We start from the raw sequence: 16376 nt of genomic DNA on the forward strand, positions 1-16376 counted from the left end.
GTGTGTTGTGTTCAGGAAAGGCGAGTCCTCAGTGTTCAGGGCTCATACAGGAGTGTGTGTGTGTGTGTGTGTGTGTGTGTTGTGTTCAGGAAAGGCGAGTCCTCTGTGTTCGGGGCTCATACAGGAGTGTGTGTGTGTGTGTGTGTGTGTGTGTTGTGTTCAGGAAAGGTGAGTCCTCAGTGTTCAGGGCTCATACAGGAGTGTGTGTGTGTGTGTGTGTGTGTGTGTTGTGTTCAGGAAAGGCGAGTCCTCTGTGTTCGGGGCTCATACAGGAGTGTGTGTGTGTGTGTGTGTGTGTGTGTGTGTTGTGTTCAGGAAAGGCGAGTCCTCAGTGTTCAGGGCTCATACAGGAGTGTGTGTGTGTGTGTGTGTGTGTGTGTGTGTGTGTTGTGTTCAGGAAAGGTGAGTCCTCAGTGTTCAGGGCTCATACAGGAGTGTGTGTGTGTGTGTGTGTGTGTTGTGTTCAGGAAAGGTGAGTCCTCAGTGTTCAGGGCTCATACAGGAGTGTGTGTGTGTGTGTGTGTGTTGTGTTCAGGAAAGGTGAGTCCTCTGTGTTCAGGGCTCATACAGGAGTGTGTGTGTGTGTGTGTGTGTGTGTGTGTTGTGTTCAGGAAAGGCGAGTCCTCAGTGTTCAGGGCTCATACAGGAGTGTGTGTGTGTGTGTGTGTGTTGTGTTCAGGAAAGGTGAGTCCTCTGTGTTCAGGGCTCATACAGGAGTGTGTGTGTGTGTGTGTGTGTGTGTGTGTTGTGTTCAGGAAAGGCGAGTCCTCAGTGTTCAGGGCTCATACAGGAGTGTGTGTGTGTGTGTGTTGTGTTCAGGAAAGGTGAGTCCTCAGTGTTCAGGGCTCATACAGGAGTGTGTGTGTGTGTGTGTTGTGTTCAGGAAAGGCGAGTCCTCTGTGTTCAGGGCTCATACGGGGACGGTGCGCAGCGTGAGCTTCTCCAGTGATGGTCAGACACTCGTCACCGCGTCTGATGACAAGAGCATCAAAGTCTGGACCGTCCATCGCCAGAAGTTCCTCTTCTCCCTCAACCAGCACATCAACTGGGTGCGCTGCGCCAGGTACTGGTCACTAATCACTGGTCACTAATCACTGGTCACTAATCACTGTTCACTAATCACTGGTCACTAATCACTGTTCACTAATCACTGTTCACTAATCACTGTTCACTAATCACTGGTCACTAATCACTGTTCACTAATCACTGGTCACTAATCACTGTTCACTAATCACTGTTCACTAATCACTGTTCACTAATCACTGGTCACTAATCACTGTTCACTAATCACTGGTCACTAATCACTGTTCACTAATCACTGGTCACTAATCACTGGTCACTAATCACTGGTCACTAATCACTGGTCACTAATCACTGTTCACTAATCACTGGTCACTAATCACTGTTCACTAATCACTGTTCACTAATCACTGGTCACTAATCACTGTTCACTAATCACTGTTCACTAATCACTGTTCACTAATCACTGGTCACTAATCACTGTTCACTAATCACTGTTCACTAATCACTGTTCACTAATCACTGGTCACTAATCACTGGTCACTAATCACTGTTCACTAATCACTGGTCACTAATCACTGGTCACTAATCACTGGTCACTAATCACTGTTCACTAATCACTGTTCACTAATCACTGTTCACTAATCACTGGTCACTAATCACTGGTCACTAATCACTGGTCACTAATCACTTCACTAATCACTGGTCACTAATCACTGGTCACTAATCACTGGTCACTAATCACTGTTCACTAATCACTGGTCACTAATCACTAACTCACGGTCACAGAGTAATACTGGGAACAGATCAGTGTGTGAACCACATTCAGCTAACCCTAACCCATCTCATTTATACTACTATAATTATATCTGACCACAATGTCTGACTGGAAAAAATATGATTTGTGCGTCTTAAGTCACGCCACAAAAAGCTTTTTTATATTGTTTTTAGACAAATTATCACTGGAAGCACGTTATAGTAAGGTCTCATCTTAGCTAAAATGAGGAATATACATGATCTGACATGTTCTAATGTGATCTTACGTATTCTGCCGTGTTCTGACGTGTTCTGACTGACGTGATCTGACGTGTTCCGACTGACGTGTTCTGGCGTGATCGGACGTATTCTGCCGTGTTCTGCCGTGTTCTGACTGACGTGTTCTGGCGTGATCGGACGTATTCTGCCGTGTTCTGCCGTGTTCTGACTGACGTGTTCTGGCGTGATCGGACGTATTCTGCCGTGTTCTGACTGACGTGTTCTGGCGTGATCGGACGTATTCTGCCGTGTTCTGACGTGTTCTGACTGACGTATTCTGCCGTGTTCCTCCGTGTTCTGACTGACGTATTCTGGCGTGATCGGACGTATTCTGCCGTGTTCTGACTGACGTGTTCTGGCGTGTTCTGCCGTGTTCCGACTGACGTGTTCTGGCGTGATCTGACTGACGTGTTCTGGCGTGATCTGACTGACGTGTTCTGGCGTGATCTGACTGACGTGTTCTGGCGTGATCTGACTGACGTGATTTGACGTGATCTGACGTGTTCTGACTGACGTGATTTGACGTGATCTGACGTGTTCTGACTGACGCATTCTGACGTGATCTGACGTGTTCTAATGTGATCTTACGTATTCTGCCGTGTTCTGACTGACGTGTTCTGCCGTGTTCTGACTGGCGTGTTCTGACTGACGTGTTCTGGCGTGTTCTGACTGACGTGTTCTGGGGTGATCTGACGTATTCTGCCGTGTTCTGACGTGTTCTGGGGTGATCTGACGTATTCTGCCGTGTTCTGACGTGTTCTGACTGACGTGATTTGACGTGATCTGACGTGTTCTGACTGACGCATTCTGACGTGATCTGACGTGATCTGATGTGTTCTGACTGACGCATTCTGACGTGATCTGACGTGATCTGACGTGTTCTGACTGACGCATTCTGACGTGATCTGATGTGTTCTGACTGACGTGATCTGACGTGTTCTGACGTGATCTGACGTGTTCTGACTGACGTGTTCTGACTGACGCATTCTGACGTGATCTGACGTGTTCTGACTGACATGTTCTGACTGACGTGATTTGACGTGATCTGACGTGTTCTGACTGACGTGATTTGATGTGCTCTGACGTGATCTGACGTGTTCTGACTGACGTGATTTGACGTGATCTGACGTGTTCTGACTGACGTGATTTGATGTGCTCTGACGTGATCTGACGTGTTCTGACTGACGTGTTCTGATGTGTTCTGACTGACGCATTCTGACATGATCTGACGTGTTCTGACTGACATGTTCTGACTGACGTGATTTGACGTGATCTGACGTGTTCTGACTGACGTGATCTGACGTGTTCTGACGTGATCTGATGTGTTCTGACTGACGTGATCTGGCGTGTTCTGACATTATCTGACGTGTTCTGACGTGTTCTGGCGTGATCTGACGTGTTCTGACGTGATCTGGGGTGTTCTGACTGACGTGATCTGACATGTTCTAATGTGATCTTACGTATTCTGCCGTGTTCTGGTGTGTTCTGACTGACGTGTTCTGCCGTGTTCTGACTGACGTGTTCTGCCGTGTTCTGACTGACGTGTTCTGGCGTGTTCTGACTGACGTGTTCTGGCGTGTTCTGACTGACGTGTTCTGGCGTGATCTGACGTATTCTGCCGTGTTCTGACGTGTTCTGACTGACGTGATTTGACGTGATCCGACGTGTTCTGACTGACGCATTCTGACGTGATCTGACGTGTTCTGACGTGATCTGACGTGTTCTGACTGACGTGATCTGACGTGTTCTGACTGACATGTTCTGACTGACGTGATTTGACGTGATCTGACGTGTTCTGACTGACGTGATCTGACGTGTTCTGACGTGATCTGATGTGTTCTGACTGACGTGTTCTGACTGACGTGATCTGACGTGTTCTGACGTGATCTGATGTGTTCTGACTGACGTGATTTGACGTGTTCTGACGTGATCTGACGTGTTCTGAGTGACGTGTTCTGACGTGTTCTGACTGACGCATTCTGACGTGATCTGACGTGTTCTGACTGACATGTTCTGACTGACGTGATTTGACGTGATCTGACGTGTTCTGACTGACGTGTTCTGACGTGATCTGATGTGTTCTGACTGACGTGTTCTGACGTGTTCTGACATGATCTGACAGGTTCTGCCGTGTTCTGGCGTGATCTGACGTGATCTGGCGTGTTCTGACGTGATCTGAGTGACGTGATCTGGCGTGTTCTGATTGACGTGTTCTGACGTGATCTGACGTGTTCTGGCGTGTTCTGACTGACATGATCTAATGTGTTCTGACAATAGTGTTCTGACGTGATCTGACATGTTCTAATGTGATCTGAAATGTTCTGACGTGATCTGACGTGTTCTGAAGTGTTCTGGCGTGTTCTGACGTTTTCTGAGGTGATCTGGCGTGTTCTGACTGACGTGATCTGACGTGTTCTGGCGTGATCTGGCGTGTTCTGACTGACGTGATCTGACGTGTTCTGGCGTGATCTGGCGTGTTCTGGCGTGATCTACCGTGTTCTTACTGGCGTGATCTGCTGTGTTCTGACGTGATCTGGGGTGTTCTGCCATGTTTTGCCGTGTTCTGCCATGTTCTGACGTGTGACGTGTGACGTGTTCTGGCGTGTTCTGACGTGATCTGACTTGTTCTGATGTGATCTGGCGTGTTCTGCCGTGATCTGACGTGTTCTGGCGTGATCTGGCGTGTTCTGACGTGATCTACCGTGTTCTGACTGACGTGATCTGCCATGTTCTGACGTGATCTGGCGTGTTCTGCCATGTTTTGCCGTGTTCTGATGTGTGACGTGTTCTGGCGTGTTCTGACGTGTTCTGCCGTGATCTGGCGTGTTCTGCCATGTTTTGCCGTGTTCTGCCATGTTTTGCCGTGTTCTGACGTGTGACGTGTTCTGGCGTGTTCTGACGTGTTCTGCCCTGTTCTGACGTGATCTGGCGTGTTCTGCCATGTTTTGCCGTGTTCTGCCATGTTTTGCCGTGTTCTGATGTGTGACGTGTTCTGGCGTGTTCTGACGTGTTCTGACTTGTTCTGACGTGTTCTGTCGTGTGACGTGTTCTGAGTGACGTGTTCTGACGTGTTCTGCCCTGTTCTGCCGTGATCTGGCGTGTTCTGACGTGTTCTGCCCTGTTCTGACGTGATCTGGCGTGATCTGACGTGTTCTGGCGTGTTCTGACGTGTGACGTGTTCTGGTGTGTTCTGCCCTGTTCTGCCGTGATCTGGCGTGATCTGACGTGTTCTGGCGTGATCTGGCGTGTTCTGACGTGTGAAGTGTTCTGGCGTGTTCTGCTCTGTTCTGCCGTGATCTGGCGTGTTCTGACGTGTTCTGCCCTGTTCTGCCGTGTTCTGACGTGATCTGGCGTGTTCTGCCCTGTTTTGCCGTGTTCTGCCATGTTTTGCCGGGTTCTGACGTGTGACGTGTTCTGACGTGTGACGTGTTCTGAAGTGTTCTGACGTGATCTGACTTGTTCTGATGTGATCTGGCGTGTTCTGACGTGATCTGACTTGTTCTGACGTGTTCTGACGTGATCTACCGTGTTCTGACTGACGTGATCTGCCATGTTCTGACGTGATCTGGCGTGTTCTGACGTGATCTGGCGTTTTCTGCCATGTTTTGCCGTGTTCTGCCATGTTTTGCCGTGTTCTGACGTGTGACGTGTTCTGGCGTGTTCTGCCGTGATCTGGCGTGTTCTGACGTGTTCTGCCCTGTTCTGCTGTGATCTGGCGTGTTCTGACGAGTTCTGCCCTGTTCTGCCGTGTTCTGCCGTGATCTGGCGTGTTCTGCCATGTTTTGCCGTGTTCTGACGTGTGACGTGTTCTGACGTGTGACGTGTTCTGGCGTGTTCTGACGTGATCTGACTTGTTCTGATGTGATCTGGCGTGTTCTGACGTGATCTGACTTGTTCTGACGTGTTCTGACGTGATCTACCGTGTTCTGACTGACGTGATCTGCCATGTTCTGACGTGATCTGGCGTGTTCTGACGTGATCTGGCGTTTTCTGCCATGTTTTGCCGTGTTCTGCCATGTTTTGCCGTGTTCTGACGTGTGACGTGTTCTGGCGTGTTCTGCCGTGATCTGGCGTGTTCTGACGTGTTCTGCCCTGTTCTGCTGTGATCTGGCGTGTTCTGACGAGTTCTGCCCTGTTCTGCCATGTTTTGCCGTGTTCTGACGTGTGACGTGTTCTGACGTGTGGCGTGTTCTGACGTGATCTGACTTGTTCTGATGTGATCTGGCGTGTTCTGACGTGATCTGACTTGTTCTGACATGTTCTGCCCTGTTTTTGCCGTGATCTGGCGTGATCTGACGTGTTCTGGCGTGATCTGGCGTGTTCTGACGTGATCTACCGTGTTCTGCCATGTTTTGCTGTGTTCTGCCATGTTTTGCCGTGTTCTGACGTGTGACGTGTTCTGGCGTGTTCTGCCCTGTTTTGCCGTGATCTGGCGTGATCTGTAGGGGTGTAACGATACACAAACCTGACGGTTCGGTTCGTCCCACGGTTTTGAGGTCTCGGTTCGGTTCGGTTCGGTTCTTTTCGGTGGGGTGGGGGGGTTTAGAAAGCTAAAATTGCATTTATTTTTTATTAAACAGTGCTTTAATGAACAAATTGTGTCCTTGTCATTAAATTAATTCAATTACAAGTAAACGTTTCTCGAAGGATAACAAAATTATCTGCTAATGCTGTAAACTACAGCCCTTACTTGCACATTACTATAACATTAAAGCTTAACAACAGAGCCTAGACTTTTAGCCTAAATGATATAATAATAATCAACACTCAAATAACAAATTGTATGAAAACATGTAAACTGCACATAAGGTAATTTTTGCATTAACATGTTTTTACTCTAATTTGTTATTGTTATACAATAATTTACACAGTTGCTGTTATTTTCATGACAACTATTTTAAACATACATCATAAACAGGTTAAGTAAAATATAATATATAGGCTAATATATAGCATTTATTTAGTGAAAGAGTTAGCAAACCAGCAAGCTGTGGACACTGAATGACTTGCCTGAGGTAAATATAAAGCTATGTGAAAAACTAAGCGTTTTATTGACGTATTTCCGCTGTTGAAACACTGATTGAGTGTTTACACGAGTTATGATGCCTTTCAGTAAGTATACTGTATCTTTCAACATACCTTCGGGTGTCCATTCATGTTTATTCTGTAACTGAGGAAGAGATGATCGCGCTCCGCGCTGCCGCATGCATACAGTGAGATCTGTCACGCCACATCTAAGAGCGCCAAAACGGTATTTATTGTTTGCATTTCGTGATCAAATAGACATAATTTGAAAGATTACACCTTGCTTATTATCAAAAGTAACAAAACACTGAGTTTATTGCGATTATATGTGGTTAATGGTGGTTAGGCAACAGCCCTGTATTCGTTGTGTACACATAACACATGAGGTGCAATGAGCCGGGGCTGGGCGGGGCAGCAGGGGGCGGGGCGTGTTCGGTTCGCCATGAGAGTATCGCGATACGTATCGTGGGTGGTGTATCGCGGTTTTTCGGTTCGGTTCAAATATCGTTACACCCCTAGTGATCTGGCGTGTTCTGACGTGTTCTGCCCTGTTCTGACGTGATCTGGCGTGTTCTGCCATGTTTTGCCGTGTTCTGCCATGTTTTGCCGGGTTCTGACGTGTTCTGCCCTGTTCTGCCATGTTTTGCCGTGTTCTGCCATGTTTTGCCAGGTTCTGACGTGTGACGTGTTCTGACGTGTGACGTGTTCTGGCGTGTTCTGACGTGATCTGACTTGTTCTGATGTGATCTGGCGTGTTCTGACGTGATCTGACTTGTTCTGACGTGTTCTGCCCTGTTTTGCCGTGATCTGGCGTGATCTGACGTGTTCTGGCGTGATCTGGCGTGTTCTGACGTGATCTACCGTGTTCTGACTGACGTGATCTGCCATGTTCTGACGTGATCTGGCGTGTTCTGCCATGTTTTGCCGTGTTCTGACGTGTGACGTGTTCTGACGTGTTCTGCCCTGTTCTGCCGTGATCTGGCGTGTTCTGCCCTGTTCTGCCGGATCTGGCGTGATCTGGCGTGTTCTGCCCTGTTCTGCCGTGATCTGCCGTGATCTGGCGTGATCTGGCGTGTTCTGCCCTGTTCTGACGTGATCTGGCGTGTTCTGCCATGTTTTGCCGTGTTCTGCCATGTTTTGCCGGGTTCTGACGTGTGACGTGTTCTGACGTGTTCTGGCGTGTTCTGACGTGATCTGACTTGTTCTGACGTGTTCTGCCCTGTTTTGCCGTGATCTGGCGTGATCTGACGTGATCTACCGTGTTCTGACTGACGTGATCTGCCATGTTCTGACGTGATCTGGCATGTTTTGCCGTGTTCTGACGTGTGACGTGTTCTGGCGTGTTCTGCCCTGTTCTGCCGTGATCTGACGTGTTCTGCCCTGTTCTGCCGTGATCTGGCGTGTTCTGACGTGTTCTGCCCTGTTCTGCCGTGTTCTGACGTGATCTGGCGTGTTCTGCCATGTTTTGCCGTGTTCTGCCATGTTTTGCCGTGTTCTGACGTGTGACGTGTTCTGACGTGTGACGTGTTCTGGCGTGTTCTGACGTGATCTGACTTGTTCTGATGTGATCTGGCGTGTTCTGACGTGATCTGACTTGTTCTGACATGTTCTGCCCTGTTTTGCCTTGATCTGGCGTGATCTGACGTGATCTGGCGTGATCTGGCGTGATCTGGCGTGTTCTGACGTGTTCTGCCCTGTTCTGCCGTGTTCTGACGTGATCTGGCGTGTTCTGCCATGTTTTGCCGGGTTCTGACGTGTGACGTGTTCTGACGTGTGACGTGTTCTGGCGTGTTCTGACGTGTTCTGACGTGTGACGTGTTCTGACGTGTGACGTGTTCTGCCCTGTTCTGCCGTGATCTGGCGTGATCTGGCGTGTTCTGACGTGTTCTGCCGTGTTCTGCCGTGATCTGGCGTGTTCTGCCATGTTTTGCCGGGTTCTGACGTGTGACGTGTTCTGACGTGTGACGTGTTCTGACGTGATCTGACTTGTTCTGACGTGTTCTGCCCTGTTTTGCCGTGATCTGGCGTGATCTGACGTGTTCTGGCGTGTTCTGACGTGATCTACCGTAGGCTTGGGCGGTATCCAAATTTTGATACCGTCAAACCTCCTCCCTATTTTACCGCGGTATACGGTATTACCGCGTGATAATTCAAAATTATGACATAAGGCTCAGAAGGCATCACCAAACTGTTGGTTTGAGCAGGGATGAGTCACAATTTTCGAATATTTGATTTTATTATAGAATATGGAATAGGTTGTGGGATTATTGTCTAAAAAAAATCCCCATGTTTTCCGTTCTGATGCGGTGGTGACACGTTCAACCAGAGGGTGGCGATGCCAATAATGCATCTAAAAGCTGTCAATCAACTCTCAGACAACAGGAGAAGATGCACATTGTCTCACACCAGAGCATGCGAGCGGAGTGGTAATATTTCCTCCAGAGCAGAGAGCGCATTTCTGAAGATCCCGCGCCGCGTGCTCAGTCCACTCAGCGTCGCGCGCTCAGAACGCCCGCAGTGACATGCTGGTTAGAAAACATGTGAAGTAGGGCTGCCCGTGCACGACTAAAGGTTTTTTTTCTAGTTGACTAGTAGTAGTTGATTGAAGCCATTAGTCTAATCACATATTTATATTGATTAAATTACTTAAATATATATAGGAGAGAATGCTAAACCATAATGAGCGTTTTCGTAATATATTGCCTATTCTGCATCTCAAAGCACGCATAAAGCTTGCCACAAAGAACCGGCAAAAGTAATTATAATGCATGAAACATTTGAATTGTTTATTAATGAAAAACTTTCTATGTCAGTGGCTGCACAGATAAAGTTTACGATGAAGACTCGCATCTTCGCAGTAGTGAACACGCATAGAGAGAAATGCACACTTCATATGAATTAGCCTACACAGAGAGCGGCCCATTTCTTTTAGTTTTTAATTGTTTTGTTTAAAAGTAGACATTTCAAGCTTACTATATATATACACTTCTCAGATATTTAAGGCATCTATCTTATAGCCTACGCTGAGTTTCGTTTTTTTTTAGGAGACGCGCTCCAGTTCACGCGCCGGTGCCTCCGTGTCCGGCTTATATTGTCTAATATATATGCTTTTATTTATTACTCCAGGCAATTCGTTGATGAAACATTGATTAAAATTAAGATACAATTTATACAAAACGAAATTCACTTTAAAGAAAGGCTTTCTACAAAACGAAAGCCTCTCACGGAGACTTCAGATGCCCCAACACCTGCGATGAGACGACTCGACGCCGGCGAAATGTTATGCCCTAAATTAATACATGATGATTAACTAACTATATTCTTCTATGTACATTTCTGAAATGCACTTTCTGTAAAGCTGCTTTGAAACAATATGTATTGTGAAAAGCGCTATACAAATAAATTTGAATTGAATTGAATTGAAAACAAAATGTAATAAGTGGTCAAAAATCATGTCTGACCCATTCCAAATGTTTTCCGATATTGGGCATCTTATCATCCTATCTTATTCATCTCATGCAGTTTCCTTTTCATATAATCAACATAGATGAAATAAAAAAATAACAACATTATATTATTAAACATAAATATGAAAAGAAATACGTTTTTTTTTTTACTTATAGCCTATTTAAGTGTCACACCGCTCCGCTGTATAGCTGTGTAGCCTACATGCATGTGTGTGTGCATATGGTGGAGGGGTGCGATTTTCGAATAATAATCAAATAATACCAGGCGATCTTCAAATATTATTTTTGCTTGAAATGCCCATCCCTGCCAAACTGCAGAAGTCGTGTTCTTCTTCGAGACCAGGTCACTCGGTGCGCAACTTGCCATCTTTCCCCCTCTCTCCCCCACTCTTTCTCCTCCACACTGTCACGTGATGACAACCACACATAAGCATTTTTAGCCATTAAATAAATTATATTTAATATTTAATCCTTGTCTTCTATATAAGTGCATTGGATTTTTTTTATGACGGTATGACGATATTGAAACTGATACCGTTGCTATTTTTAGATCCCGCGGTATACGATATTACCGTATTACCGGCCAAGCCTAATCTACCGTGTTCTGACTGACGTGATCTGCCATGTTCTGACGTGATCTGGCGTGTTCTGCCATGTTTTGCCGTGTTCTGCCATGTTTTGCCGTGTTCTGGCGTGTTCTGCCCTGTTCTGCCGTGATCTGGCGTGTTCTGACGTGTTCTGCCCTGTTCTGCTGTGATCTGGCGTGTTCTGACGAGTTCTGCCCTGTTCTGCCGTGTTCTGACGTGATCTGGCGTGTTCTGCCATGTTTTGCCGTGTTCTGCCATGTTTTGCCGTGTTCTGACGTGTGACGTGTTCTGGCGTGTTCTGGCGTGTTCTGACGTGATCTGACTTGTTCTGATGTGATCTGGCGTGTTCTGGCGTGATCTGGCGTGTTCTGACGTGTTCTGCCCTGTTCTGCCGTGATCTGGCGTGTTCTGCCGTGATCTGGCGTGTTCTGACGTGTTCTGCCGTGATCTGGCGTGATCTGGCGTGTTCTGCCCTGTTCTGCCGTGTTCTGACGTGATCTGGCATGTTCTGCCATGTTTTGCCGTGTTCTGCCATGTTTTGCCGGGTTCTGACGTGTGACGTGTTCTGACGTGTGACGTGTTCTGGCGTGTTCTGACGTGATCTGACTTGTTCTGATGTGATCTGGCGTGTTCTGACGTGATCTGACTTGTTCTGACATGTTCTGCCCTGTTTTGCTGTGATCTGGCGTGATCTGACGTGTTCTGGCGGGATCTGGCGTGTTCTGACGTGATCTACCGTGTTCTGACTGACGTGATCTGCCATGTTCTGACGTGATCTACCGTGTTCTGACTGACGTGATCTGCCATGTTCTGACGTGATCTGGCGTGTTCTGCCATGTTTTGCCGTGTTCTGACGTGTGACGTGTTCTGGCGTGTTCTGACGTGTTCTGCCGTGATCTGCCCTGTTCTGCCGTGATCTGACGTGTTCTGCCGTGATCTGACGTGTTCTGACGAGTTCTGCCCTGTTCTGCCGTGTTCTGCCGTGATCTGGCGTGTTCTGCCATGTTTTGCCGTGTTCTGACGTGTGACGTGTTCTGACGTGTGACGTGTTCTGGCGTGTTCTGACGTGATCTGACTTGTTCTGATGTGATCTGGCGTGTTCTGACGTGATCTGACTTGTTCTGACATGTTCTGCCCTGTTTTGCTGTGATCTGGCGTGATCTGACGTGTTCTGGCGTGATCTGGCGTGTTCTGACGTGATCTACCGTGTTCTGACTGACGTGATCTGCCATGTTCTGACGTGATCTGGCGTGTTCTGCCATGTTTTGCCGTGTTCTGCCATGTTTTGCCGTGTTCTGACGTGTGACGTGTTCTGGCGTGTTCTGACGTGTTCTGCCGTGATCTGCCCTGTTCTGCCGTGATCTGACATGTTCTGCCGTGATCTGACGTGTTCTGCCGTGATCTGGCGTGTTCTGCCGTGTTCTGCCGTGATCTGCCCTGTTCTGACGTGATCTGGCGTGTTCTGACGTGATCTGCCGTGATCTGCCCTGTTCTGCCGTGATCTGCCGTGTTCTGCCGTGATCTGACGTGTTCTGCCGTGATCTGGCGTGTTCTGCCGTGTTCTGCCGTGATCTGGCGTGTTCTGACGTGATCTGCCGTGATCTGGCGTGTTCTGCCGTGATCTGCCGTGTTCTGCCCTGTTCTGACGTGATCTGGCGTGTTCTGACGTGATCTGGCGTGTTCTGACGTGATCTGCCGTGTGCTGAATAGTGTCGTATGAATCCTGCAGGTTTTCCCCTGACGGGCGTCTGATCGTCTCTGCCAGCGATGACAGAACAGTGAAGCTGTGGGATAAGAACAGCAGAGAGTGTGTTCACTCGTTCTGTGATCACGGCGGGTGAGTGAGCACAGCACACACTCACACTCTCACTCTCACTCTCTCTCACACACACACACACACACACACACACACTGAGGCTCTGCTTGTGTTCAGGTATGTGAACACCGTGGCGTTTCACCCGAGTGGCACCTGTGTGGCAGCGGCTGGCACAGACAACACAGTGAAGGTGTGGGACATTCGCTCACACAGACTCCTGCAGCACTATCAGGGTGAGAGTGAGGAACACTTTACAATAAGGTCTCATTTGTTAACATTAGTTAATACCTTAAAGGATTAATTGACTTCAGAATAAAAATTTCCTGATAATGTACTCTCCCCCACGTCATCCAAGATGTTCATGTCTTTCTTTCTTCAGTGGAAAGGAAATGAAGGTTTTTGAGGAAAACATTGCAGGATTGTTCTCCATATAGTGACTTCAATGGGGTCCAACGGGTCGAAGGTCCAGATGAGTTTCAGTGCAGCTTCAAAGTCTTGACACGATCCCAGCCGAGGAATAAGAGTCTTATCTAGACAAACCAGCGGACATTTATAACAAAATAAACATTTATCAGGGTGTCCGCGCGGTAGTAAAAAGAATCTAGCAAAATTAAGGCTCTTGAAAGGTAGTAAAAGGTAACAAACGCAATTTTTCATCACCACCTCAATATATGAGTTTCCATTTTTTTGCTTAATATTTGTGTCTCCTATCTTAACTTCATCTAGCATTGTTTAAAAATATACGGTGCTAACAGGACCTGAGTGAGTCGGAGTTGATAGCAATGACGTAGAAGTAAACCGTGAGTTCCGTGGTTGATAGCCTATCAGCGACGCCAACAACATTTACCGCCTTTTTACCTCAGTTAATATTAGCCACTTGCTTCTATTTTCTACCAAACTTACAGTGTGAAATGGGGAAATTTAAGTTTTCGCAAAATTGAGTTGACGACCCGTCATTTAAAGACTGGCTTAAGCCCGTCATGGGGAAGCATTTTGCACTATCTGCAAAAAAAAACTATAAATGTTACCTGGAACGGCATAAGCGGTCCGCTATCAAGTCTCACAGTGGATCGAACATTCACCAGCAGTGGATTCGCGTGAGGGGGAGCAGACAGCTCCCTATTTCGTTGTTTTGCGATGCTAGCAGCACTACACAGATCACAGCAAATCATGCCAACTTAAAAGGTCAGCTGTCGTCGCGGCACGTCAGCAGCAAACCAGTGCCACCAGCACCACCACGGCAGACCGTACCGTCACAAACATCAGCCCTGAGAATGTGTGTTTGTGGGTAAGTGTGTGTGATGTGACACACTTTATTAGGGGTGTGCGATATCATGGTTTTTGATCGTGGATGATTAAAATATGCAGAAATATCGTAGTATTGTGCATTCTAACAGTTCAGTTCTGGCACCTTCATCTCAACATACTGTACAACGCTACGTACATTCACATCACGTGTAAACGCAGAGGTAGAGTTACACTCACGGGACACTGCAATTCACAAAAGGTCATTATTTGGATGTGCGTCAAAGTCTTGCTAGTTAAACATGTCATTCACGTGCTGATGCGCTGTTCTAACATGCGCTTTTCTGAGCGCGTACACGCGACGCTCACAGGAACTAAAGCCTGTCTAACAGCGCCTGCATACTGGACTGAGTTATCTTTCGAGTCTTATTGCGCTGATACTGTCAAATACACACAAGGTTTACATAAACAAAGTTGGTTATGTCTAAAGTGAAAGCAAACAGAGAAAATCTGCTTGTCAAATGCGTGTATATTAGACGTGTCGCGTGCAGCTCTTTAAGAGACCACATCCTAGTAAATATGCTGCCGCTTGTCCTTAAAGAGAGAGTTCACCCAGAAATAAAAATTCTGTCATTATTTACTCACTCTAATGTTGTTCCAAACCTGTATTAATTTCTTTCTTGTGCTGAACACAAAAGAAGATATTTTGAAGAATGTGGCTATCCAAACAGTTGCTGGTCCCCATTGACTTCCATTGTAAAAATACTATGGAAGTCACTGGAGTACAGCAACTGTTTGATTAGCCACATTCTTCCTAACAAGTATTGTCCCTGCCTTGACAATACTTAATGATCACAATTAAACATTAGTGTACCTAATATGTATGATGGGTGTGACAGTGTCACACTTATACCTTATAGTAAGTAGTAAATGGTGCTTTGCATACCCCTCCCACCCCCCACACCCCCCAAAAAAGGGCTGCTGCTTGCTGTCATGTTGGTAGTAAAAAATATTGTGGAGGTGGTAAAAAAGGTAGTAAAAGGTATTAAATTCATCTCTATGATTCCTGCATATACCCTGATTTATATACTTTTAACCACAAATGCTGGTCTTGCACTAAAGCTGTGATGCGACACACATTACGTTAAAAAACCTTAATTTATTTTCGACTGAAGAAAGACATGAACATCAAATTTTAATTCTAAAGTGAACTAATCCTTTAACTATTATAAACTAACAATAATCAATATTTTTTTACAGCATTTATTAATCTTTGTTAATGTTAGTTAATAATAATGTTATTAACACCTGAGTTTAATAGAAGTGTAAGTAGTGTAACTAAATGTTAACTAATGTAATGTTAACAATTTTTCTTATTAGACCAAGTCACAATACATTTAGTCACAACTTCAGTTTCATGCTGACATAAACTAATTTTAATGGGCAAAAATATAATGCTAACTGTGTAAATAGAAGAGTTTTTTAGGAGTTTCAGGCCATATGAAAAGTGTCAGTCGATGTGAGACGTGAACGGCTCATTTCCTGTCATTTCAAACCTTGTAACTTTAATAAATGAAAATGTTTGTGCGTATAAAAGTAATCTCTCATGTCTTGAGCACAAACACTGCAGGCCGACACACAAAACAGCGTGTGCGTCTACAATATATGTTTATGTTAATTAACATTATCCAGTAATGCATAATACATGCAGAAGATATAAGTGTTATTGTAGATGAAGATGATCCAGAATGAAGCAGTGCGTGATGTGCTGATGTCCCGCTGACGCCTGTAGTGTCTGCCTTCGCCTGCGGGGGGCGTGAGCTGCTGATGTCCCGCTGACGCCTGTAGTGTCTGCCTTCGCCTGCGGGGGGCGTGAGCTGCTGATGTCCCGCTGACGCCTGTAGTGTCTGCCTTCGCCTGCGGGGGGCGTGAGCTGCTGATGTCCCGCTGACGCCTGTAGTGTCTGCCTTCGCCTGCGGGGGGCGTGAGCTGCTGATGTCCCGCTGACGCCTGTAGTGTCTGCCTTCGCCTGAGGGGGGCGTGACCTGCTGATGTCCCGCTGACGCCTGTAGTGTCTGCCTTCGCCTGCGGGGGGCGTGAGCTGCTGATGTCCCGCTGACGCCTGTAGTGTCTGCCTTCGCCTGAGGGGGGCGTGAGCTGCTGATGTCCCGCTGACGCCTG

General features: G+C 46.8%; 1 protein-coding gene across 1 annotated transcript in view; it reads left to right on the top strand.

Moving 5' to 3' along the window:
• Positions 1–16376, top strand: part of poc1a (POC1 centriolar protein A) — a gene marked incomplete at both ends in the record, with an annotated part of 83686 nt that overhangs the window by 10632 nt on the left and 56678 nt on the right. Inside the window, 3 exons of the mRNA XM_056239427.1 lie at positions 888–1063; positions 12864–12971; positions 13068–13183. Of these exons, the coding sequence (XP_056095402.1) occupies positions 888–1063; positions 12864–12971; positions 13068–13183 (400 nt within the window). The remainder of the gene's footprint in view (positions 1–887; positions 1064–12863; positions 12972–13067; positions 13184–16376) is intronic.

Source organism: Rhinichthys klamathensis, unplaced genomic scaffold (genome assembly GCF_029890125.1).
Source record: "Rhinichthys klamathensis goyatoka isolate OS25496 unplaced genomic scaffold, OSU_Roscu_1.1 h1tg000562l_1, whole genome shotgun sequence".
Lineage (NCBI taxonomy): Eukaryota > Metazoa > Chordata > Actinopteri > Cypriniformes > Leuciscidae > Rhinichthys > Rhinichthys klamathensis.